Here is a 25,657-nt window from a genome sequence, read left to right as displayed (position 1 = left end):
GGCTTCTTCAAGAGTTGAGACAAGAATAGTCAAAGTTTAAAACATGTGAAGGTAAGTAGGGTTTAAAAGGGTTAAAATAGAAGGTATAAATACAATGTAGACTGCCCTGTCATTGCTTCCTACTCCATTTTAGGCTGACATGTTTTAAACTTTGACTATTCTTGTCTTAACTCCTGAAGAAGACACATGATGTGGCGAAAACTTGAGTAGCTGAAACAAGTAATTACGTGATTAACCTGGACTTGGAGGCTAACCACATATAGTTAATGATATATTAGGCGCATCCAGAAAGTAAGTTGCCCACTCGCCCACAGGTGGCAGGTCATGCGTATTGAAACCGGCTTGCGTGAGAGGCATATGCCCTGGCTAGTGAATGTCATAGAAGACTCCTCCCGAAAGTCCTCAGTAGCGTCGCGGCAGCGATGAAACATGGCGGCTCTTATTCCATCTCCCGCCGCGTGCGAGGTTCGTTCGGTCATCAAGTTCTTGAACGCACAGAACATACAGCCGATCGAAATTCATCGTCAGCTGTGTCAGGTGTATGGACGAGCTTGTGTAGCAGGTGCAGCAGCGCATATTGGAGGATCGTCGTGTCACGATCACGGAATTCAGCAGCCATTTCCCGCAGATTTCTCGTTCGTTGTTGCTAGACATTGTTACCAAACGCCTGTTGTTCCGGAAATTGTGTGCCCGGTGGGTGCCGAAGCAACTGACGCCCGAACACAAAGGAAAACGCATGGGCACGGCGCTGACATTTCTGCAGCGTTACCATGATGATAACGATTTTATTGACCGGATTATCACAGGGGATGAAACGTGGGTTGCATACAGCACCCCAGAGAGCAAGCAGCAGTCCATGCATTGGCGTCACAGTGGATCTCCATGCAGGACGAAGTTCAAACCGATTGTGTCGGCGCGAAAAGTGATGTGCACTGTGTTCTGGGACAGACAAGGCATTCTGCTCATCGAGTTTCTGCCCAGAGGTGAGACTTTGAACGCTAACCGTTACTGTGAAACACTGGGGACATTGCGACGAGCCATTCAGAATAGGCGACGCGGTAAGCTCAGTTCCGGGGTGAGTTTGCTGCACGACAATGCGAAGCCGCTTATGGCTAGGTGCACTGCAGCCCTTCTGGACAGGTTCGGTTGGGAGGTGTTCGATCATCCATCGTACAGCCCGGATCTCGCTCCCAATGATTACCACCTGTTCTTGCACCTGAAAAAGTTCTTGTCCGGTCAACATTTTCACAGCGACGAAGAGGTTCAGACGGCTGTCACACAGTGGTTAGGCACCCAGGCGGCGGACTTATACGACGCAGGTATACAGAAGTTGGTCCCACGCTATGACAAGTGCCTGAATTCCGGCGGGAATTATGTTGACAAGTAACTGCACAAGTGTTGTATCTGTGGCAATAAATCATTGAATGAAGTATTGTTTCCTTTTTGTGTACGACCCCAGGGAAACTTACTTTCTGGATGCGCCTTAGTAACTACTTCCAGAGACAACTTACCCATAACTGATGACAGGCCCATATGGAAAGTCCTTCCGGGTAGAGTACCCAGCATGGCGAGGGAAGTAGTCGTACTTCAGGGCGCTGTGGCTGCAGTTGATGAGTCCCTGGTAGACGTGAGGGATGAACAACACCACGTTCTCTGTGCACATCTCCTCTACACCGTGCGGGACAGTCTCGAAGAAGGCCTTCTCCTTCCACTCCTGCTGTTTCTCCCACAGACGTCGCAGAGTTCCAGAGGTCGCATGCTGGAGGGAGAACAGCAGTGGTAATACTTGATTCTACCGTGCGGGTGCGACCAAATTCTTATTTCCTTTTTGCATCCTACGAATTTTGATCAAGTTGTTCGATGCTCTACGTGGAGACACAAATATCTTGACAAGTGAAATACATAAAACTTTTAATAAAGTGTATGTACAGTGGTGGAAGAAAGTTCATCCCCATAAGACTTTAATGGCAGTAAATAATGCCGGAAGGGTAGGCAACACACATTGCACCATTAGGTGATCGGGTGATTCTGTCTGTCTCAAGAGCAACTCGTCTTTCATGCAAAAGCCAACAGGCACAGGAAATGTAGGAAAGTCACGTGAATTGTCAGATGGAATGTTGCTAGTCAGAAAATCGCCTTTTCTCAAGCCAGGTCGCAGAACCGACAAGAGCTACAAATTATATCTCCGAAAATGATTCCCCTAAAAACGTTGAACGAAACGCTAAAACAATTCTTGCCTTAATTACTGTATGTGCCGCAGTAGCACAGTCGTTAGGGCGTTTTATTACCATGCGAGAGATCTGGGTTCGATCCCCGACGGGGGATAATCGGGATTTTGTCCACCTGTTCAAGCTGCTTCGGTGCCCACCCAGCGTCGTATAAAGTGGGTACCTGGAGGAAACTCTGGGGAAGGGTGGGGGGGGGTAAGGCGGCCAGGGGCGTGGTGCTGATCACATCATTCCCATCTTCGGCCTGATGAAGAAAGCGTGGGGCCCTAACTCCACACCCCCTATACACCTTCATGGCTCGGTGCAAAGCACAAAGTAGGACTTTGCTTTTTAATTTACTATACATCCCAATTTTGTCGTAACAGAACTTCCCAATCTCTACGTGGGCATTCTTCCAAGTTCCGTAGGGATGTGAATAGGCTCCAATATTTCTTGACACAATTCATACATGTTATATTTCCTTATAAGAACAACAGCCGATATATTTTGTGTGCGTGTGTGTAGGGGAAGGGAGTATAATCCAAACATGTGAGGTGATCCTTTTCCCACTACCCACTCCATTCTCAGAAATAAATCGCAATTCCACACACTGAAAATGAAGCACTTTCTACGTCTTAGCATACAAATATCTACATAGTAGCAAAGTAATGTGTGGAAAGAGAAAAATTAACGATTTGTAACGGCACTCTGGAAATTTTTTAGTTTATTTTTTTTTCAATTTGAACTGACATTCATAACATTCATTAACTATCCCAATATTAACAAAAGAATAGTTTAGTCGTTCTGCTACTTTCAATTCTTCATTATCTTAGTCACCGTAACTCTCTCCCTCTCTCTCTCTCTCTCTCTCTCTCTCTCTCTCTCTCTCTCTCTCTCTCTCTCTCATCCTTCCCGATGGCGCTGTAGTAGAGGAGTCGCCTTGTAATCAAGGAGTCCCCGGTTCGATATCCGGTGGAGACACAGTGGTTAGGATCCCACTTTAAACTGTAGACGCAGTCTCGATTAGCCTTTGTGTGCATAAAGTGGACTTAAAATACCAAATGAAAATAAAAATAAAAATCACCGTAACTCTCTACAAAGTCAGAGGATCCATTTTTGAAACCTGTTGAGGCATAGATGAAGCATTGCATTCGTATCATTACCCATCATCTTCATCGTCGCGATTATCGCAAGAGGTAAAAATGCGACACAAAATAACCCAAACAGAAGCTTGGAATCAATCTGAATATTGGTTACGTTGGATACGTGGTAGAATTGTTTTAAATATCACTTCCTGTGATGTAATAGGGTTTTGATTAGAGACCATTTGTATAATACATACCATTGTGGCGAACAATAAGTAGTTTCACGTTCACCACGCTCTTTGGTTGTTTAGAAATCGTAAGGAACAAGGATCTCGAAATTTCCGCTTTCACATGTCAATGAAACTTTAAAATAAGTTCAGTGTAGGTCACAAAAGAGATTTACATATTGTTATGATATCTTTTAAACACCACGAAATCTAATTCCAATAGAATACGATACTACTCCTTACGTTCCTGTAAATGTTCACCATTAGTCTGGCGAAAAAAAGTAACGAAGATTTCCGTGTTTCCTTGAGGAAAGATAAGGCGCCTGCTTGTAGCAAGCAAGAAGCACCAACTGCTTCGATCAGTGACCTTCACTGCCAGAGTGACTCACAGCAGGCCTGCGCTCGTTCCAGTTTGCGTATAAAACAGGTATTTAATTTCGTTCCTTACAATCCACAGTTATATCAAGCTAACATTCTAATATTTTCGTAAAATATGTAGTAAACTAGTTGTATACATTATGGTCTTCCAGAGTGTTGTTGCCTGCTATTTACACGCGGGAGATGGGGGTGTTGTAAACATTTCTGAACCCAATGGTCGAGCACGAAGGAAAAGTCGTGTAAGCATTGGAGGTAATAACAAGGTAATAGAAGTTGAAGGAAATGCTGGAATAAATTATATCAGAAATTGAGTAAAAACAGTTCTCATCACACATAGTGCTATCAGATCACTCTTCAGAGAAAAGTAGGACAAATTGTCTCAAAATGTTGGACACGAACGCATTTGCAGTAAATATAATAGGTTACTAGGACATCTTAGCATATAACGAGAATATGACACATCTTCAGCTGAAAAATTAATGTTGAAGTGAACGGTTGAGTTCAAAATTCCTCAACTGTTAATTAATAGCACGGCTGTATGTGATTTCAACTTGTGTATGTAAGACAGAACGTTTTTCGTCGATATGGGGCCAGGAAGTGAAAACAATCCATGAATTAGGGAAGGAAAAAATTCACAATTTCGTAAACAAAGTCTGGAAGTTCTTGTTTATTAATATGTAAGAAACTACTATACACTGGGAAAAAACAGAATTGTGTGCCTTATTTCTCCAATAAGGACCGTTTATGTAATTTCTGGAACGAAACTTGTTACTTCGAACAAATTATTGACACTTGTAGTATCGATAAAACTTTACAAAGTAAGCATTTTTATACATATATCCGGACTTCTCCGGATCTAGAAAATCGGGAAGTAATATCTGAGCTGGGAATGCAATTGTTTTTCCGAACATCCAGTAGCAACCATGCACACTCTTTGATTTAAGCATACTTTTCCAAGGATTCACGTTGTCTCAGACTCCCCTCAGATTTTCTGTTTCTCCATCTAATTTGAAGTTACGTGATGCCCAAAATACGTATAAGACATTTGAGATTTCTTTCAAATTCCTTCCGGAGGCGAGACATAACTATAAAATGTAGGACACGTCCGGAAATAAGAATGATTCTTATAAGTATTTTTATTTTCTTATTTAGCTTCGTTTTTCTTTCACCTCTTGCTAATCGCGACGACGAGGATGAGTGATATGATGAAATTGATGAAGGGGCACTCACAAAGAACACCCATACGCACGACGGGATTCGAACTCAGGACATCAGACATCGTAGCGCACTGTGCTAACCACTCTGTCACGGACGGAATTCTTATAGCCCTAATCGTTCCTCAAGCATTTTTCCTATCTTTAACTACACACGAAACATAAAGAACAATCTAAATAAACAGGTGCCAGTTCACACTCTAACCGTAAAAAAACATATGCATGTGAAAATGCAAAATAATATTTATTATTAGGTAGTTGTGATTTATTATTGTATATTAAAGAAATATATTAGTGATAAAATGACGGAAGTAGAGGAACATCTCCAATGAAACACACATGCCTTATGGATATTTGTATTTATTGCCAAACAAGGTTCCGAGTTCGAGTTCCGACCAAAATGGGTTCATTGTGTATGTTCATTCGTGTCTTTAATGTAATCATAAATCGTCGTCATGAATAATTTAACTTCAGAGGAAGAAAACTGAGGTAATTACTAATAAAAACAATAACAAAACAAATTTGATCTTAAAGCCCTGGCTTTGAGCTACATATTCCATCACGGGGATCATAGGAGTGCGCCCAGGGGGCCAGGGGGAGGGCAAATGCCTCCCTAATCATGGACGTCTGCAGATATTTTCCACGAAGAGACAAGCATGGTATTTTTCCATGGGGCATATTGCCCCGATAATAGTGTTGTATTATCGCATTCCTGCATCCTCATTATAATAATTAATGTAAATTATTATGACTGAAATCAAATTATACATGTGAAATCGTACTTTTTGGTTGACATTCGTTTTCTAAGGGGAAGATGTGGCAATCCTTGCCCCCCTTCCAGACATCTATGCCCCTATATTATTATATTTTCACCTAGAAATTTAGGATAGATGAATCCTATCGCCGTTATTAAAGTATATTATACTCTTAAAGAAAATTAAGTATTTTCAAGCCGATGAAAGTTCAAAGCAACTACGGAGGAAGGGGTGCAGTGGCGAAACCACACACCCCCACAACATTGAACGGAAATCAATTTTAGGGGGCAAACATGGAAGTAAAGGAAAGCATGAGTAGCAGAATCTAAGAGTAGCTGGACAAAAGGATACTCAAGATGGATTTTGTTTTCACGTCTTTCTTGCATTATTTCTTCCAGACTGCCAAGAGCACCCTGCGGTGGGGGTGGGGAGGGACAGAGCTGCAATTGCCCCCTTGATTTCAAATTTTATACAAATATAAATACCTTTTGTAAAACGTTCTTGCTCGCTTCGCTCGCAATGTCTGCTTTTCTTGCAGTCTAGTCAAGTTCAGAGCCGTAGCTAGGGGTCGACGGGAGTTAACCCTGGACGCCAAACGATCTAAATGAAAAAAATTGTAAAAGACAATAATATGGCGCTCCATGATTTTTTCCCCATATTAAATCGACATTGTTTTCATTTTGCAAAAAATTGGATCTGAAAATTTATTGGTCGCTTCGCTCGCAATTTCTTTTCTGTAATGCATTTTAAATTACCGAGGAGAGAAGTACTGCTTCTAAAAGGTTTTCTCTTAAGTGCATGCACAATTGTTTCGAGGAAATGGAACGCGCAGATTTGAGAGACAATTTATATGATTTTTACTGTTGGTATATATGTATATATGTGTGTGTGTGTGTGTGTGTGTGTGTGTGTGTGTTGTATATATATATATGTATGTATGTATTTATATGTGTGTGGGGGGCGGGGGAGGGGTGTATATATAAACACACCCATCAATGCAATAAAATTTAAACAAGTGAGATGAAATTACATTATTATTTTCCGGCCTGAACTATCATCAAGGCTATCCCCCCTAATCAGAGGGTCTGTGCACGCCTATGACGGGGACTGACACTTTACGTAGGTGTAGACATGCTTCGTACAATTTGATGATATCGCGATTACGTAATGGATGTGCAGCCACTTAACTGAACCCCCCAAAATTCACATTTTATTACTAAATTCTAAATTAGCATAATATCACATAGTTTACCTATTCATAATATGCGCCGCTTTGGTGCAATTTGTGGATTGTGCATTAATCAACATCAGGTTAATCGCGGCCGGCAAAGTGGAGGGAAAATAACAATGAAACACAACGAGGTGGCCCTTGGTTCCCGATTAATGAAACTTTGTCTACATGCAACTGAGTCGCTGCGTGAAATCGCTGAAAATGTCATTTATTAATTTCTTAATTTTGCTTATTTTATATTGTTTTTCTAGCACTTGGCGTCAACAAAGGCGATGAGGATGATTAATGAAGTTATGAAATGGATGATAGGACATGATGATCCATGTCTTACACAAAATTCTAAGTTGGGACTAATGAATATCGATTCGTCTTATCATTTGTCAAGACGTTGTTTTTAACTCCAACCTTTTTCAAGGACTTCTGGGTTGACAGCATGTGTGTTGCCCGATGATGATTCGACGAAAACCACCATATCAGTGAACTTTATTGACAATGACTCTAATATCAGTAAAGAGAACATTTTCTTACGAATAGCTGTTGTAAAGAAACCAATTCCTGAAACTTTTTCTGGTGGTCTCACGGCACCCAGCTGTTGTTTTTATGGCTGGGCCTGGGGGTATGACTCACGCTGCTGTCAAGACTCAATCATTCCCGAGAATCCAGGTCCGCCAGGCAAACCCAAGCGACAATTTTGTTATTTGGGTTGCATAGACAACAGGCTTTAAGATGTTACGATATCGTAGGTCTCGTGGCCCAAGAACTATTTTCCATGACTGTACTACTGAACCAGGTATATTTTGATTAATAGGTTCACCATTCATCCATTAGATTTTCATTTTTTTCATACATGGATTTTTACGTCCATCGAAATATTTCCTGGCTGTCTTGAGAATTGAATATTATTCTTTTCCCAGCAACAACATATAGGTGTACAAATTCATATCTGTGTGTCTAGGTTGACCGTTTTCACTTTATATGAGCTGAATTGGAAAAGAATCTCCGTTCCTGTGAACTGAACATTTATCTTTACTAAGAGTTCAAGATCTCCTTTTTTGTGGCTAAAGCTTCTTTGCTCCTGTTGCCACAATATTTTCCCTTCCTGAAGATTGAGATTCATTGTTCTAGTGACCTAAAGATTCTCCATTTCTGTGGCTGAAGCTTCTTTGTTGCTGTTGTGGGAAGATTTTCCGTTACTGAAGTTTAACATTAATCATTTCTGTAGTTGAAGATTATCTTCTCCCGTTGGCTGAAGATTTTTATTTGTAAGAGTTGAAAATTCTTCGTTCCTGTGAACTGAACATTCTTTGTTTCTGTGCATTGAACACTTCCATCCCTAAGAATGAAATATTCTCTGTTCTACGTTCAAAAGGGAGCAACTTAATGAGATTACCCTGCAAAATGTAGAACATACGATGTTCGTATGCATTCGGATGTAGGTAATACTTACCCTGGCTGCCCTATGTGCTGAGGACTCTGGGTAGGTCGTGATGCGGTGCGTCTTGGACTCCAGAATCTCCTCCAGGGAGTGGAACGGGAGGTGGATTCTCCTGGCGGTTATCCTGGTCATGAGGACGGTGTTGTAGGACATGTACATCACGTAGCCAAAGAGGAGAGACGTGAGAAGGAGGATGCGTCCGCCCGAGGAGGAAGGAACGACTTTGGATCCTGAAAGATAAGAAGTGTTGTCACTGCTCTCCACTGACTGGAGCGAGAGGAGTCAGTTCACAAAGTGTGTCGCCCAGAAAAAGGTCGAACTCGTGTGGCTTGCCCCTGCTCAGGAAGTGTTCAGCTGTAAGTTTATTAGGACGTGGATGGAAGGGATTTGGGAAATGAGACAACCTTCTTCTGTAATAGACGCCATTGTAAATGCAGTTTTATTTTTGTTATCTAGCGTCGCTTTTCTGCAACTTTTGGCTTATCATGGCGATGCAGATAAGTGATGATTAGATGCAATTGATGAGGGACAATCATAAAGAACTCAAGCGTGGACGTAAGTGTTCTTTGTGAGTATCAATTTTCATCATATCATCACTCATCGCCGCGATTAGCCAAGAGTGGCAGAAAAGGGACGCTAGATAACAAAATCAATCAAGTCAAACTATCCCTTTCTTTTCCTCTTTTTTATATTCCTGTCTTTCTAATTTTCTATTTTTTTCTTTGTCTGCTTCTTTTCTTCTATCTTTATTTCGGTAGCGTAATTGCCTTGTAATCAAGGAGTCCAGGTTCGATACCCGGTGGAGGCACAAGTGGTTCGGATCCCACTTTAAACTGTTGGTCCAGTCCCGATTAACCTTACTGTGCATAAAGTGGACTTAAAAACACCAAATCAACTCAACTTCTATCTTTATTTTATTCTATCTTCTATTTCTCTGTGTCTTTTAATTTTATTTTACTTTATTCCTTCTTCAATTACTAAATCCTCTTCTATCATTCTTTCTCTGCATGTATTTGTGATTGGTGCTGTACTACAAATGAACTTGAAGATTTGTAAGGCAAGTTATGCGCTCATAGGGGCTGTACCTTGATGCGTTGATTTTGGGTATAGTCTGGTCTTCTCCCGCGGATGATAAACCCTGTCCCGTTGCCAGCCTTGTCTCGACAAATCTCGATATGTTCTCGTTCTCGTATCTACAAATTCAACAAAGATGCTGTTACCTTGACAACACATATGGCCCAGAACGAGGAGGTAGGACCAGGAAAGGCTGCAGATGCTTTCCTCTTCACAGCTGGCTCTGGAAGCCACCAGAAGAGCCAGGAAGAGCAACAAGGGGAGTATGGCCAACTCGCTCAAGAGGAATGTCCACACGCCGTGGCTGAAGGCTTCCGCGTATGCTCTCCACGAGTATGTGAACTGGGGGCGGCGAAAGAACAACCGGAACCTGGAAGAAGAAATATGATTCTTGAGATTTGGCCTATCTCAGGTCTGCTTAGAAATTCTGACGTAATACTTCGGGTGCCAAATGCCTAAAATTGACATAACCTTGTTTTGAGATATGAACAAAATCTTTTGACTGACATTTCGGTTCCGATTGATGCTCTTTGTCAAACTTGAACATTTTGAGTAATTCAAGATGGCGTCCAATATGATAGACTTTCCAGTTCCTGACCTATGTATATCTCAGTAACCAATGGTTATAAGCCGAAAATCCTTTTTAAGTCTTGATCCTCATTAGATGGGCTACGAAAAAAGATTTTGCTCAGTTTTCGCTAATGTCAGTGGTTTTACCGTAATTCATAAAAAATCTTTGAAATTTTTGTAACACTTTTTGAAGTTTTTGCCTTGTAACCATTGAATAAATTAAATGAAAATAAATTTATTTGAATAAAAATGGTAGCCCAATTCATAACCTTTAAGACAATATAAGTACGTGCTTATCTCAGGAGAATCCAGAATCCATGTACGTATGTACGTGTAGAAGCCTGTTTCTTCTATTCCAAATTTCTAGACAACAGAGAATGAAATAAAGATAACGATTCTTCTAAATGCTCTAAGATAAATTCTAAATTAATGAGTAACATTGAAAGAACTGCTTTTGTCAGATTATAAACTGGGTTCGCTATACAACAATCCTCTGTACACCCAATTTAACAATAATAACAATAAATAAAACTAAAACTGTTATTCGCGTGTAAGGGGTGACTCTTTCTGAAGACACCCAAATATCATGGACTATATTGTTGCAGACTAACGAGGCACTGGCGACTTGACTCATAGCTAGTAATATCCTTTGTGGGGCTCGTGTTGCGTCGTCCATGTATGTTTGTGATTGGCCCATCATCCATTTCACTTATCTCCATTCATCTTCACCGTCGCGATTGGCCAAAGTGCAAGAAACACAAGATATATTAAAATGAATAAATCAGTCATATTACTGCTGTTGCACAAATAATCTTATTTCAAATTTTAAAATTCTAATCCATATACATAAAAATGGATGTATGTGTGTATGTTCCGCCATAACTCTCGAACGCCTGGAGCAATTTCAACCAAACTTGGTACACATATGACTTACAGTCTGGAAAGAAATACTCTGGGGGTAGGACACCCCTGGCACCCATAGGGGTGGGGCTGGGAAGGGAGTGGCATGTAAATAAATACCCGGGCAACGCCGGGTATTCAGCTAGTTGTTGATAATTAAAAGAGAAAATTCACTGTTCGTGTGCAAAACATAAAAAGTAAGCAAAGGAATATTACGCTGTATCAGCTTCATAACTTTACCCTGGTTGATATTTGAAGAGGGATTAGGGGAATTCCCCCCTTTGGTTACTGCATCCCCTTTTTGGTTATGAATTTTTTAGTCTTCGTGGAAGCCATATGTATAATTTATATAATGGAAAGATATTTCAAAAGCAGTTACTATAAAATACCCTTACTGGAAAATTTTCAAATACCACACACTCCTATCTGTTTGATTGTACCTGATGAGGACGATACTGTGGAGGAAATATGCCACGTCCTTCCTTTCAGAAGACTCTATGAGTCTGGAGATGATGACGTCAGCTTCGTTCCTCTGCAGGAGCCCAATCAGTCCGTCCCACGTTCCGTTCCTTGACTTCTTTCCAATTGCTAGAGGGAACGGTGGTTGGACGAAGGAGACACTGGATAAGAAATAAAAGATTTGAGAGAGCTGTACACTCTGCTCCAGGAGCATGTGAAGCAGCGAACGAAAACAAGTCCTCTGCGCAAGTGTGTGTAGTGTTTCTGTACATATTAAACGTATTATATGCTTTCAGTTGCAATTCATACACTCTAGTTATATCAATAATGATAAATTCTAGAAGGTGTTTCTCCTTTGCTTTGACAATAAACGTAAAATTAATAAACTTGATAATTGAAATTATACACTCATCAACTTATAGGTTCCATACTTTTAATACCGTAAAGTTGGTATTTGGACATTCGAGGTGACTTCAGACACATGCAAAACATTCCATTGTTGAGGGTCAGACGTAGGCCGCCACGGAAACGCAACAATGGGAAATAATCTGACCTAACCTTCTTACAATTGCATTATAATGGGTTCAAGGTTCAGCGGAGAAATAACACATTATTGTAGCCAGTCGGCTTTGCATTGGCTCCTGTAAAACCTCAATGAGCAGACGTTTGTGTTTGACATTAGTACCTTATGAGTAACGAAATACTATCTTAATTTATATCATTACTTGAAGCATGCTTTGTGGGATCATAACCGTGTATCGCTTCTATTTTAGGTCCGTTTGTAGTGAATTTCAGTGTATTGTGAGGTGACTTCGGACATGCCAAGGACATATAAAAATAAGTTAGGAGGCCGTTCCTACCAAAACTATTTTATCGGCAGCAAGTTTTAAAGAGGGTTCCAGATTTCAGTCCCGGTCTCACAGAAAATGAGAATGAACAACGCTTGACTGATACATTTGTCGAAATGCTTAGAGATGTTCGAAATGACAAGGCTCCAGAGTCTCAGAGACGAGGAAAGCGTATCAATATCGAACCCTGGAAAAGTGTTACGTGTAGCTTCCAGTCCTCATCACAACAGGATTCAGAGAATACAGACACTAGAGAATTTTCGTCATCAGAGGAATCGTCTGAAACCAGTGATTCTGACGACACCGAGTGCCTTCATTGTGGAAGACTGTAGTCAACAAGCAAGAACGGAGAAGATTGGGTCCAATGTCATAGTTGCAAGAGATGGGCACATGAAAAGTGTGCCAAATTTCCTAAGAAGCAGTATTAATGTGCTCAGTGTATGAAAAAAGTAAATTAAAAAGATGTCTAATTGTAATAGTTGTACTGTTTGAATAATTTTATGTAAACATTGATGTAAATTTAAGTACCACAGTGTGTGTTAAGATGTAATAAAGTGTAGTTCATGTAAAAATACACTGTTCAAAACATTGCTTATTTAAAAAAATCATAAAATAGATCCGAAGACACCTCATACATGCAGCATACATCGGACTATATGAAAACCACAAAATAAAAATTTATTTTTAAAATATATTTTTGGGTTTTAACACTTCGTGATTGTTTCCAAACTCTAATACATAAAATATTACATTTTGTGCAGATACAAGTATAATTTTGAATATTACCGTACAAAATGTACAAAAACGGTACTTGTATAATAGTGGCAGTGGAAATGAGATATATTATGTCTTTTCAAACTTCATGTCACCATTACAATAAACATGTGACTGATATAACAAATAACAGCCACAGTATGTACACCTAACGGCGAGAGAAACAGTAGGCGAATAGTCCACCACCATTTTCATTCGGGACTGAATTACACAATGTAATGACAATGAATTCAAATAATGATGTCAACAAGCAGAAAACAATGCTTGCTTCGAATCAACATAGTTTCATTCCTTTGAAACAACAACACAGGATGTAGAATAAAGAAGTTATGAAAATAGCGGTGGACAATTTGCCTATCATTATCTTTGCCGTTGACTGTACAAATGGGCCTTTAGAGCCTAAACTAAAAGTATATATACACCGCTACTTGCAAGTAGATAGATATTATGTATAAATACAAAAATTAAGATAATCTTACGTGAAGTTAAGCGCTTCCATCAGAGAGGCCAGCACGTGCATGTCAATTCCATACGATGAAATATCTTTGGGGTCTCTGATGACCCCGGATGTCTTAGCCTGTGGGGAAATAAATAGTTGAGTGGTAGCAGCGTCGATGATTGGGGGTAACGACATCAGTCGATGAAGAATCAATAGACTGAGTTCTTTTCGGAAATCATTCGATTCAGTTATAGTTAGAACCCGGATTTGTATGTAATTACGTATTCTATTCCTTTCTAGATACAAACTTTGAACAGGAAAATGTCAACGAATTATATAACTGACATGATTTTGCATAAGTTTTATGTTACATATTTTTACATGTTTGCCAAGATATTACATATTTTCTAATTTACTTTACATAAAACAACATATTTTGGTATTTTTTTTCCTATCTTGATCCTTTTTCCTTTTTTTTCGATCTCTGAAACATTAAGAGAATTTGTAGCTCATGTGATGTCATATTTTCTAAACAATGAGATGCTTAGTGTAATTAATAGTTGACAAAATTGGTTTCTTAAATATGTAAACGTTGATGTGCTTTTTTGAGTTTAAAAATTTGATACAAATTTTAATTTGAACAACTTATGTCCTTAAAATGATATTGAATATGTTCAAATAAAATAAATAAGTAGTGTAAGTTTATTGTTTCTACGCCACACTTTGTAGGTATGCATTTGTAGCCTCTTTTTTTTATCAATTGAATATCAGTTTTTGACACATTTTGACAATTTTTTGTCGATGTTTTAGCGTTTAGCGATGTTTTAGTAAAGTTTCCCTTTTTTCCCACTCACACTTGGTAGGTATGCATTTGTATCCTCTTTTTTTTATCAATTGAATATCAGTTTTTGACATATTTTGACAATTTTTTGTCGATGTTTTAGCGTTTAGCGATGTTTTAGTAAAATTTCCCTTTTTTCCCACTCACACTTGTAGGTATATCACGATCTTACGTGATATAACTTAACCTATTCATTTTTTTTTATTACGTGCTAAACTACACGAGAGCCTCTACGTGCCTTGACCTACTTTAGAGTAGACCCAAATAGACAGTTCTGCGCCCGAAAGTGGAGCTCGGAGTGGGGCTCGGTGGAGCTCGACTTAATGGTTTGCTCTTGTAAGGCATAAGCCCCATTTTCTCGCAGTGTTGCCAACACCTCACTCGATCACGATCTTACGTGATATAACTTAACCTATCTTACGATTTTTTTACGATCTTCAGTGATATAACTTAACCTATTATTTTTTTTATTTGCACACCGAACTAACTTACATTATATTTTATATAACCTAAGAAATGTGTTGATTTTTTTTTTAGTATGTGGCAATTTTTTTTTAGAAATATTTTTTAAAACTACTCCGTGACCCTCTCGTTCTTCACGTCGTGGATGAAGGACTTCTCTGCGACCAGGATGACGCTGCATAGAGTATCGGCAGGTAGCGCGTCGTGGAACTCGCAGACGATCTTGATGTTGGTGCGATCGTTGACCACCACCTGCTTCCGCTTCGTCGTGTTGATGACGAACATGGGTCTGTGGGTTTTGAATTCGCTGGGCGTGTAGTACATGTCCACGCTTCCCTCGGTCACGCGCTTGTAAGCCGTGTAAGCTTCGTAAAGTTTGAGGTAATCATCTTTGGTCATGTCGAGGTTGTAATTCTCGCGCGGGAACACTTCGTTCCTACCATTCTTGAGATAAACGTTCTTGATCTTGCAGTCGTCGAACTTGCTGGAATATTTTTCCTGATTCTTGTCCCTCCCGGTCTGAAAGAGCACTATGACGAAATCTGGCATGTCGAACTGTATGTTGTTGAACTGCGTCGTCACGTCGAATTCCATGTGACTTCCCGACGCTAACTTCTGCACGCACTGGTAACCGTGAAAGTGAATCGGCACCTGTGGACTTTTCAAGATCTCCGCTTTGTACTTGAGGGCGTAGTTCGTTTCGTATTCCACCACCGGCATTCTCAACTCCATGCTCCGGATGACGCACTTGGCTGCTTCGGGTAATGTGTTGGGCAGCGGCGTGATACCGTCCGCGTTCAAGTTGGTGTATCGCATCAGTGCGTCGTTGTCGTTGGCCGCTCTTCGAAATGTGATCCTCAGTCCTCCCTTCCACATGATCTCCTTGTAGTCCGAGAAGAATCCCGGAAGCAGACGCATGGGAAAGAGCACCGTGTGACTTCTCGTCGATATTTTCGTCCCCGCTTCGAATCCTCCCGCTTGATAGTACGCTGCGTCCGTTTTGGATAATTTCAATGTTCCCACTGCCGTCGACGTGATGCCTGGATAATCGATTCTGTCGATGACGGTGTTGTGTTTCCTCACCTCCACCTGCGAGAACAGGTGAGGCACGAAGTTGTCCACGAGTATCAAATTTGCTGCTGCTGCGGGGAACGCGTCTCCGCTTTCTTTCTTCACCACGTCGAATTGAAGGTAGAGGTCCGCTCTGTGAGGATGAACGAACCCGTCGCCTACGTCAACGTCGTATTCGATCTCCCGGTTCGCTTCGTTCAAATTGGCGAACGTGCGACGGTTGGGAGGGAAAGATTGCAATTCGTAACTTTCGATTTGCTCCATTTTTTTTTCACTATGTGTGTTATTTATTATACATTGATCTCCAGGACGGCCGTGGTCGTTGCACCTGCGAAATCCACCACGTCTCCTTTCTCGTTCGTCACCACCAACTCTATGTTGTCTATGCGGTTGCGACATACTGGAAAATAGATCGGCGAAGAGGGTGTGTAGATGATCGGTTCCATGAATTCGGAACTGGGTTTGAACGTGGCTATGATTCCCGTCTGCTTGTGACTTCCCAGCAATCCGTCCGAAGATTTCGTGATCATGCCTTCCGCCACGTTGCAGTGAACGTTCAGAGTTTCGATGGCAAAGAATTTAGGAATGTTTGCTGCCGTGTGCTTGATGCCAGCTTCGAGTTTTGTGTCGTTCTCGAAACCTAAAAGTTCTCCTATGGTGCCCAGGTCCACGGTCTCCGTCGCCGATACGATTTCGACTCTGTGCGTGACCGAATTTTGAGAAAGGTAGTTGCCTTTGGGTAATTGAGCTTGCAAAGTAGAAAGATTGTATTGACCTGGCGTGACGACGATATGTTCGCTTCCGACGCTAATTTTGTTGTTGTGCTGCGTGACGTTACGTATGAGGTACATGCTGTAGAATGCACGCAGAGCTACGGATTTAGGATAGACGATGTCGTCGTGCAGCGTGAGTTTCAAGATCGAAGATTCGCTCGTGAGATGGAACACGCCCATTGTCGTGATGCTGTTTCAGGTTCCACAGTTCTTTCTGGAAATCTTCGATCGTGGGGTTATTTATTTTAGAGAGAAACGCGAGCACGGAGAGGCAGAGATGACCGCAGTTCACGTCTCCGAAATTTTGAATGCGTTCGTCGTTGTAGTATATAGGATTGTTCTTTTTCAGATAATGAACTAAATTTGTAGGTGGAACACCTCCGAAAGAATCGAAAACGAATGCTTTATCATTTTTGTGGTAACATATCCAATGCGTGCCTGGATTTTATTGACTGTCCAAGTTGACTACTCCGCATTCTCTTCTTTTAACGGTTGAAGGTAACGAGTCGGACATGAAAACTCCTCTGAAGTGTTTGATTCGTAACGGTTTGATCAGAGATTCAATGTCTCGGTTGGTGAGTGCTGTTTCTTTTTTTAAACTTTTTCATCACGGCCTTCCCCTTCTTCTCCATGGCCAGGTTGTGACGTTTCTGTTCTTCCAATTCCGCCTTGTTCTTCTTCGAGTCGATGACGGTTTTCGCGATGGCGGCGCTACCGCCGGCCAAACTTCCAACGGCCCCCAATGCTGCCAGGATGGCCGGGATGCCGAATATGAAACCTCCGATCTTTAGCTGTTTCCGCGAACGCTGCAAGCGTCTCAATTGTGGAGTGCTGAGCAGCAATTTCATTCCGTGTCCTTTGGACAAGCAAGAACGTTTCTTCTCGCGTTGTTTCTTGGTGAGTAACCCATCCAGGGCACCTAGATTTTTAAGATTCGAATATGGTATCTGGTACACGACACCCTTGGGCTTCATGTTGATGCTCTATATGTTATTTTTTCACGGTATGTTATTTATATATATAAATGTTCTGAGATTTTTTTGTTTCCCTCTCGTGTAATTTTTTTTTTCAAGATATGTTATTTATATATATATGTTCCGAGAATTTTTTTTTGTTTCGTGTAATTTTTTTTTCAAGGGATGTTATTTTATATACTCCGCGCAGCCCCGTTATACAAATTCTATTACGTGCTTCGTTTTCTTACCAAGAAGTTCCTTTGTCCCCTTGTACACGATTCGAGTTTTGTTCTCGATTAAAATAGATAGCTTCTCGTCGGATAACATGTTAGCGTATCGATCTGGTAAAAATAGACTGTATTGTCCGTTGAGCAACAGACGCACCTTGGGACCATACTGGGTAGAAACAATTGAACCGGAAGTTATCGTGTAAGGTTTGTCGACTTCCAATTCCTGAATTTTTACATATTCGACTGACAAATTTAGCATTTGTTTTAATGCTTGGAGGTCACTCATTTTTTCAGTCATATCGAAGCAGAAATTTCAGGGTGTTATAGAAATTTAATTTTTTCACAATGTGTGTTATTTATATACCGAAGATTATTTTTTTTTCACGATGTGTGTTATTTATATATCAAGTTTTTTTGACTTGTACATTTTTTTTGACATGTATATTATTATTATTTTTTTCACGGAGGAAGAAAGTCCGTGCTTCTGAAAGCGCGATGATGTGCGTGATGATTTCTTCGGTCTCCTGTTTAGACTTGCGCCAATCATCCGTGTATCGTCTTCTTCCCTGCCTCGCCTCGTGAAGCTCGTCCATCCTCTTGTTTAATTTTTCCCCTGCAGCCGAAAGAAGAGTGTCGAGATCACCGCACCTCATGCCACTGATCTCCCGAAGATAATCCTTGACAACCATTTCACAAGGGATACGAAATTCCGGTGTTGATTTTGCTATGATTAAAAGTTTCCCTACATCTCCGTTTACTGCGTGTTTGAATATTTTACATAGCAGTTCGTGCGGTAAGTCGGTTATGCAAGACATGTTTTTGTTTTTTTTGCTGTGTTATTTATTTACACACCCCATCCAAATTTTTGTTTCGCGTTCACCCAAAGAAGCGTCTCTGCTGACGAATCTTTCGAAAGCGGCATGTTCCAATTTCTTGTCTGCTTCGTGACGTGCATCCAGATCGGTGCGAGTGTTGTTGTAGGCGATGTCGTGATCTTTGCATGCAGCGTCCAACGGATTCACACCCTTGTCTCCTCTCTCCAATCTTTTCTCGAGTTTGGTACCCGGACCGCAGTACTGGTAGCCAGGTAAATGCATCTCGAAAGGTAACTTGTTGATGATGTCGTTCACGAGTCCCTTTCCTTCGGCCACGTTCCAGAATCTCGGAGGCAGTGTGTTGATAATTTTGATCAGGTAGCCGATGCCCTTGTCGTCGTTCACGATGAAGTTGGAAAGTTTCGTGCTGATCATGTCCACGATGCCAACCTTCTCGTTGTAGAAATTACGATTGCCTGCATTCTCTTCGCCGGCTATCACCAACAATCGGTCCACGAGCTTCCTCACGTCGTCCACCCAAACGAATTCTTTGGGTAACGTGTTGTAGCGTTTGACGCCGTTTCCACTTTTCACCTCGTTCCAAATCGGTTTGATGAGATTCCTGTACTTCTCACCGCTGCTCGATTTCACCCTATTCTGCGAGGCGTCGTTGTTCTGGTACATGGCATCCGTCATGATTAGAATTTCCCTGTAACTCTGGTAATCTTCGTCGGTGTAATCTTTCGGCTGCTTTATTGCAACGAGTTCCCACAGTCCCACCGTACCCGGATACCTGGTCCAACTATCCTTCTCGCCTAAATTAACTTTAATGTCGTTGCCTTCGAAGGTGACTTTCGATTTCCCAATCTTCCACACGACACCACCTTCGTTGGTTTCCATGCTCGGATACAATCCGAACACTTCATCCTTGTCGAATTTCCCCGTGCTCAGGTAGTCTCGTGCCAAAGGTCCCAACTCGATTTTATCCGAAGACGAAGAGGTACTGCTTATGGCTTGACGTCGTGGTACGTCCTTCAGTTCGAACGGCGTCGAAGGAATGCTCGAAATGGGCGTGGGTACAGCGTAACTTTTAGCTGCGAGTGGTACGAGTTCGTTGATCAAATTTTTATTTTGTTCCGTGACACTTTTTATTTCTTTACCTGGACCGCTGATGGCATCGATCACAGGTTGATCCTGACGTTTCTTCTCTTCGTAGGATCCGCGATTCTCGGATTTCCAACCTTTGAATCGCTTCACTAGATATTCCCGCAACTTGAGATTGTCCTCTTCTTGAAATTGACGTTTTGACATTTTTCTATATACGTTGAAACGTTTCTGAAACGTCGAATTCTCAGCCTATACGTTCAGTTCCCGTAGTTTTCTTGCTGTCACCCGCTTGAGACTATCCACTTTTTCTAACACTCACTTTTTGTTGTAATGGTTATTTTATATATGCTTGTCAGACGTTTTAAAAAAAAGAACGTTTTTTCAAATTTTATTTTTTAGATTCTCGACCTTTGATTTTTTTTGGATTTTTTTCTTCTTGTTGCAAATCTGAAATTGTCCTCTTGTTAGCCTTTGAGACGTCTAGATAAACGTTTATTTTATTCCTATATTTTCCATGGTTTGCTTTTCGAGTCATGTCAATGGTCACGAATCCGAAATCGTCACTGTTCCAACAGTGGGAGCAGAATTTAGAAAATAGATTGTAATTTATGTCAGCCCCTACGTAGTCATCGTGTGCGTGTTTTAAATTGGTGTGGTCTTGTCGAAACAAGCAAATAAAATTAGCATTATCGCGTAGCAGTTGTTTCGGAACCTTGGAAAAAGTTTGTGCCAGGTAGAAACAATCTAATCCTTTGTGACGTCCTCGAGTGAAAAAATTACGAATCTCGTTTTGATTTTCCAAGAACATGTCGTCGAACACCACAACGGAATTCTCGAGACAATCGTCCAGTGGAATGATTTCAGATGCGAAAGTTGCAATTCCCAGTCCCTCGTACAGTTTCATAAGTTGCTGGTATTTCGGTTGTTCGAGAATACGTAGAGGTGTCTGTTTTCCCAGTCTAACCAATTGGGTGCGAGGATAAAATTATCAATGAGCAGTATCGCCTTTCCGCACCCCGAAGCTCCTACGATCAGACATCGTATGCTGTCGGGGAGCAATTCGCCGTTCCTTTTTTTCGTTTGACTTTCCGAATCAGGTAAACGTTTCACAAAGTTCCACGTACTCATAGAATCACTTCGTTCGAATCGATCCAACTTGTTCCCGGAAGTCCCAGCCATTTCAACAAAAGTTTGTCGTCTCTCTTACGCAAAACTTTTTCGATAAGGTACGTGTCGGGGTATTTAGTTTTAGAGAGTTCCTCCTCGTAGAAGCGCCCCAATAAAATTTCACCGCCACTGTCCTTTATTATATACGTGTGACGGTTCCCGGGTAAAACTCGAACCACGGTAAAAAGTTCTGTGCTCCAGTTTCGTGTGAAACCCTTGTCGAACGTTCGCTTCAATTTACTGATCCTCACCTGGTCTCCAATTTTGTATTTAGCTCTTTTTGTCGTGGGCGTGTACTTTGGGCAGTAAACGCTAGAAATTAAGCGCTGCTCGTCGGACTTGGTAATGTCAGCTGGCTTCATGCCTATCGTTCTGTGCACCGTGTGATTATAGTCGTTAACGAGTTCCGGAAGAATGGTGACCCACTTGTAGCTTCCCTGAAGCGTAAAGCGTGACCACATGCACGATTTCAGAGTGCGATTAAATCTTTCCACGATGCTGGCTTTGACGTCACTGAAGGTCGAGTAATGTTGAACGTCGTGTTTCCGAATAAACTTTTGGAATACGGCATTGTAGAATTCCTTCCCCTTGTCCGTGTGCAGAAACCGAGGTCGTCTGCCGCTTTCGCGAAAAATTAATTTGAATGCTTCCGTGACGCATGTTCCTGTTTTCGCCTTCAAAGGTAGAGCCCATGCGAATTTCGAAAATGTGTCTATGACGGTGAGGAGGTACTTGTTGCCCTTGTTCAATTTATGTACATTTCTTAACTTGCCGCTACTCATCTCCACGAGGTCACTTTCCCAGAGGTCATCGATGCCCTTGGTTACCACAGCCAAACGTTCGTAGTTGCGGCGTGCAGGTTTATGCAATTCTTCGACGATGGCTTGCCTAGACATTTTTTATTTAGAGATTACGTTTGAAGAGAAGCACGAGCGTGATGGGATTCAAAGAGGGTGGCACCTCGCTCGTGTTTTGAATGATCAGCTTATCGCCGGCACTCACGTCGAAAACGGTAAGATCTTCGTCTTCGTGTATTTCATATATGTTGTGCGTTTCGTTCCAACGTGCCAGAGGAATGTTTCCTGCTTTCTGGACACCACGATTCGATATCAACGTCATGGTGGGAACGCTAGCTTTTCTGCCGTGAGACCAGTACGAAAATTCGTTTATCTGAATCGTGCCATCGAGGAGAAACTTGTAGTACGGATGATAAGGATGTAACATGTACAGTTTTTTACCTTCGACGAACGTGGAGATTCTCTGTTGATTGGGTACGCTGTTGATTTCGATAGCTTGTAAGGTGAACAATTTGGCGATTTTAGTGTCGACGCTGAGCAGATTACTGTGAACGTGTCCAAGGTTATTTTCGATGGGCAACAAATGCTCGACTATGGTATCCGTTACGGTAGAAAATGACGGTTTGATTTTCACTTCCACGTTCAACTGCTTGTAGTTTTCGTTCAGTTCTTGCAACTTGGCACCGAAAGAGGCCAGCGTCGATTCCTGCGTGGATTCCAGCACTCCAACTTGATCTCTAGTAGTATAATTGATGCTATAACCAGGACACTTATAGCGTAGAAAAGAAGAGCTCATATGATTAAACAGCCCGATTTGGCTACACTTAAAACTATGCCAAGATGCCCCTATTCCCTATTTCTTCAAGTGTGATATGCTCTCAATCTCAAGAATCTTGATTTCTAGTGTAGAAAAGAAGAACCCTCAATAGACAGATTTGCCCACACTTAAAACTATGTCAAGATGCCCATATGCCCCAATCGGCCATGTGTGTACATATTTAAATCTAAAGAATTTTGAATTCTAGTGTAGAAAAGAAGAATCCCCCTCAGACAGATTTGCCCATGTGTGTAAAAGCTACATCTCTCAGTTTGTTGTCCATAAACTTGTCAAAAATATGCCCCCTCTTGATATTGTTTTGACTATACTTAAAACTAGGGCAAAAATGCTTGTAAGAGCTTTTGCTTACACAATAATATAATGTAATATATGCTTAAATACTTGTTACCTGGAATATGCTCAATATTTTAATTGGACACCAGCCACAACTCTTATATCTAGTACTAAGACAATGTAATATGCAAAAATCTTCTAGAATTGTTCTGTGACTCTCTCATTTCTTACATCATAAACATATGATTTTTCACCTATGAGAATAACACTACATATGGTGTCATCAGGGAGTGTATCGTGGAATTCACAGATAATTTTAATGTTTGTCCTGTCATTAACCACAACTTGTTTCCTTTTTGAAGTGTTGATGACAAACATGGGTCTCTGTGCTTTGAATTCATCTGGTGTGTAATACCACCACAAAATCTGGCATGTCATATTGTATACTGGAGAATGAATTTGTAGCATCAAACTCATAATAGGTACCAGCGGCAGGCTTCTGTACACATTGATATGTATAAAATTGTAAAGGAATCTGTGGATTTTTTATTATATCTGCTTTGTATTTAAGAGCATAACTGGCTTCATATTCAACAACCGGGATTCTTAGCTCCATAGTCTGAATAAGGCACTTGCCCTCATCAGGTAGGGTATTAGGCAGAGCTTCCCCTGTAGAGTTTAATGTACTGTACCTCATCAAAGCATTATTATCATTGGCAGCTCTTCTAAATGTGATTCTTAAACCACCCTTCCACATAATATCTTTGTAATCTGAGAAGAATCCTGGCAACAGGCGCATAGGGAACAGCACTGTGTGACTTTTAGATATAATTTTATCACCAGCTTCAAATCCACCTATTTTGTAGTAAGAAGCCTCGGTTTTCGATAATTTTAGTGTGGCCAAAGCTGTGGAGGTAATGCCGGGGTAATCCACTCTATTTATAACAACACCATGTTTTCTGATCTCAATTTCAGAGAACAGATGCGGCACAAAATTGTCTACCAATCTTATATTTGAATTTGCCGGATAATCTGTACCATCGAGCTTTACAACATCAAATTTGATGTATAGATCTGCTCTGTGGGGGTGTATAAAGCCATCCCCTACATCAAGATCAACCTCAATCTCTGTGTTGGGTTGATTTAAATTTGCAAAGGTCCTCCTGTTTGGGGGGAATGATTGTAGCTCATAACTCTCAATATTTTCCATTTTTTTTGTATGTATTTTTATTTAAATATTAATCTCTATGATTGCAGTTGTTGTGGCTCCAGCAAAATCAACTAATTCTTCTTTTTCATTAGTGACCATCAATTCAATGTTATCTATTCTATTATGGCACACAAGAAAATATAATGTTGGGGATGGAGTGTAGATGATTGGCTCCAAAAATTCAGAATTAGGTTTAAATGTTGCAATGATGCCAGTTTGTTTGTGAGTGCCTATGCCATTTGATTTGGTGATCATACCCTCGGCCACATTACAGTGAATATTCAGAGTCTCTATGGCTAAGAATTTAGGTATATTAATAGCAGTGTGTTTGATGGCTGGTTCAAGTTTTGTGTTGTTCTCAAAGCCTAACAGCTCTCCTATAGTACCCAGATCCACTGTTTCTGTAGCAGATACAATCTCTACTCTGTGAGTGTCAGAATTTTGAGTTAATACTATACCTCTGGGTAATTGAGCATTTAGAGTGGACAGATTATATTGCTCTGGAGTGATGACAATTTTTTGATCCCCTACTGCAATTCTGTTGTTGTGGTGTGTAATATTAGGGATCAAGTACATGCCATAAAATGCTCTGAGAGCTATTGTTTTGGGATACACTATATCATCATGTAATTTGAGTTTCAATATTGAATTTTGGCTGGTGAGATGGAATACCCCCATGATGTTTTAAATACCACAGGGCCTTTTGAAAATTTTCAATTGATGGTTTATTTATTTGAGACATATATCTAAGAACAGATAAACACAAATGTCCACAATTAACATCTTTGAAATTTTGAACACGGGCATTATTGTAATAAAGATTAGCTGATTTTAGATATTTTATTAAATTTTCAGGTGGAACACCTCCAAATGAATCAAACACAAATGCCTCATCTTTTAAATATTTAAGATAACAAATCCAGTGAGTGCCCTGATTTTTGTAACTATCCAAATTAACAATGCCACACTCTTTGTTGAGTGGCTGTTCTGGTAAAGAATCAGACATGTACACACCTCTAAAATGTTTGATGCCCAGTGGCTTGATTAAAGCTTCAGTATCTTGGTTTGTAAGCGGCTCTTGTTTTTTTTAAACTTATTCATGGCTCTCTTAACACCTTTGCCTTGTTTTTCCATGGCCAGGTTATGGCGCTTCAATTCATCTAATTCTGCCCTATTTTTCTTGGCATCTATTACTGTTTTTGCTATGGCAGCTGATCCCCCAGCCAAGCTCCCAACAGCCCCAAGTGCTGCTAAGATGGCCGGGATAGTAAATATGAAACCCCCCACATGTGATTTTTTCTAGATTGTTGTAATTTTTTTAATTGGGGGGTACTAAGCAACAATTTCATACCATGGCCCTTGGCAATACAAGATTTTTTTTTCTTGCGCTGCTTTTTGGTTAAGAGACTATCAATAGTTTTAAGAGATTTAAGACCTGCATAAGGTATTTGATACATAACACCCTTGGCCTTCATCCTAGTTTTATTATATATATATTCACAACCCCCACCCCAGTTTTTG

At 40.7% G+C, this 25,657-nt stretch overlaps 1 protein-coding gene across 1 annotated transcript in view; it reads right to left on the bottom strand.

The window, feature by feature from the left end:
• The window catches only part of LOC145980602 (putative glutamate receptor), a 71,192-nt gene that overhangs the window by 2,723 nt on the left and 42,812 nt on the right, over positions 1–25,657 (bottom strand). The window contains exons 4-8 of the mRNA XM_083113640.1: positions 13,637–13,734; positions 11,517–11,696; positions 9,753–9,976; positions 8,545–8,762; positions 1,512–1,759 (exon numbers count right to left, since the gene is read on the bottom strand). Coding sequence (XP_082969766.1) covers positions 1,512–1,759; positions 8,545–8,762; positions 9,753–9,976; positions 11,517–11,696; positions 13,637–13,734 — 968 coding nt within the window. The remainder of the gene's footprint in view (positions 1–1,511; positions 1,760–8,544; positions 8,763–9,752; positions 9,977–11,516; positions 11,697–13,636; positions 13,735–25,657) is intronic.

The sequence above is a fragment of the Lepisma saccharinum genome, chromosome 28, assembly GCF_977018435.1.
Source record: "Lepisma saccharinum chromosome 28, izLepSacc3.1, whole genome shotgun sequence".
NCBI classification, from domain to species: Eukaryota; Metazoa; Arthropoda; class Insecta; order Zygentoma; family Lepismatidae; genus Lepisma; species Lepisma saccharinum.
Note: the sequence above shows the minus strand (reverse complement) of the source record. Positions and strands in the feature narration are given on the sequence as shown.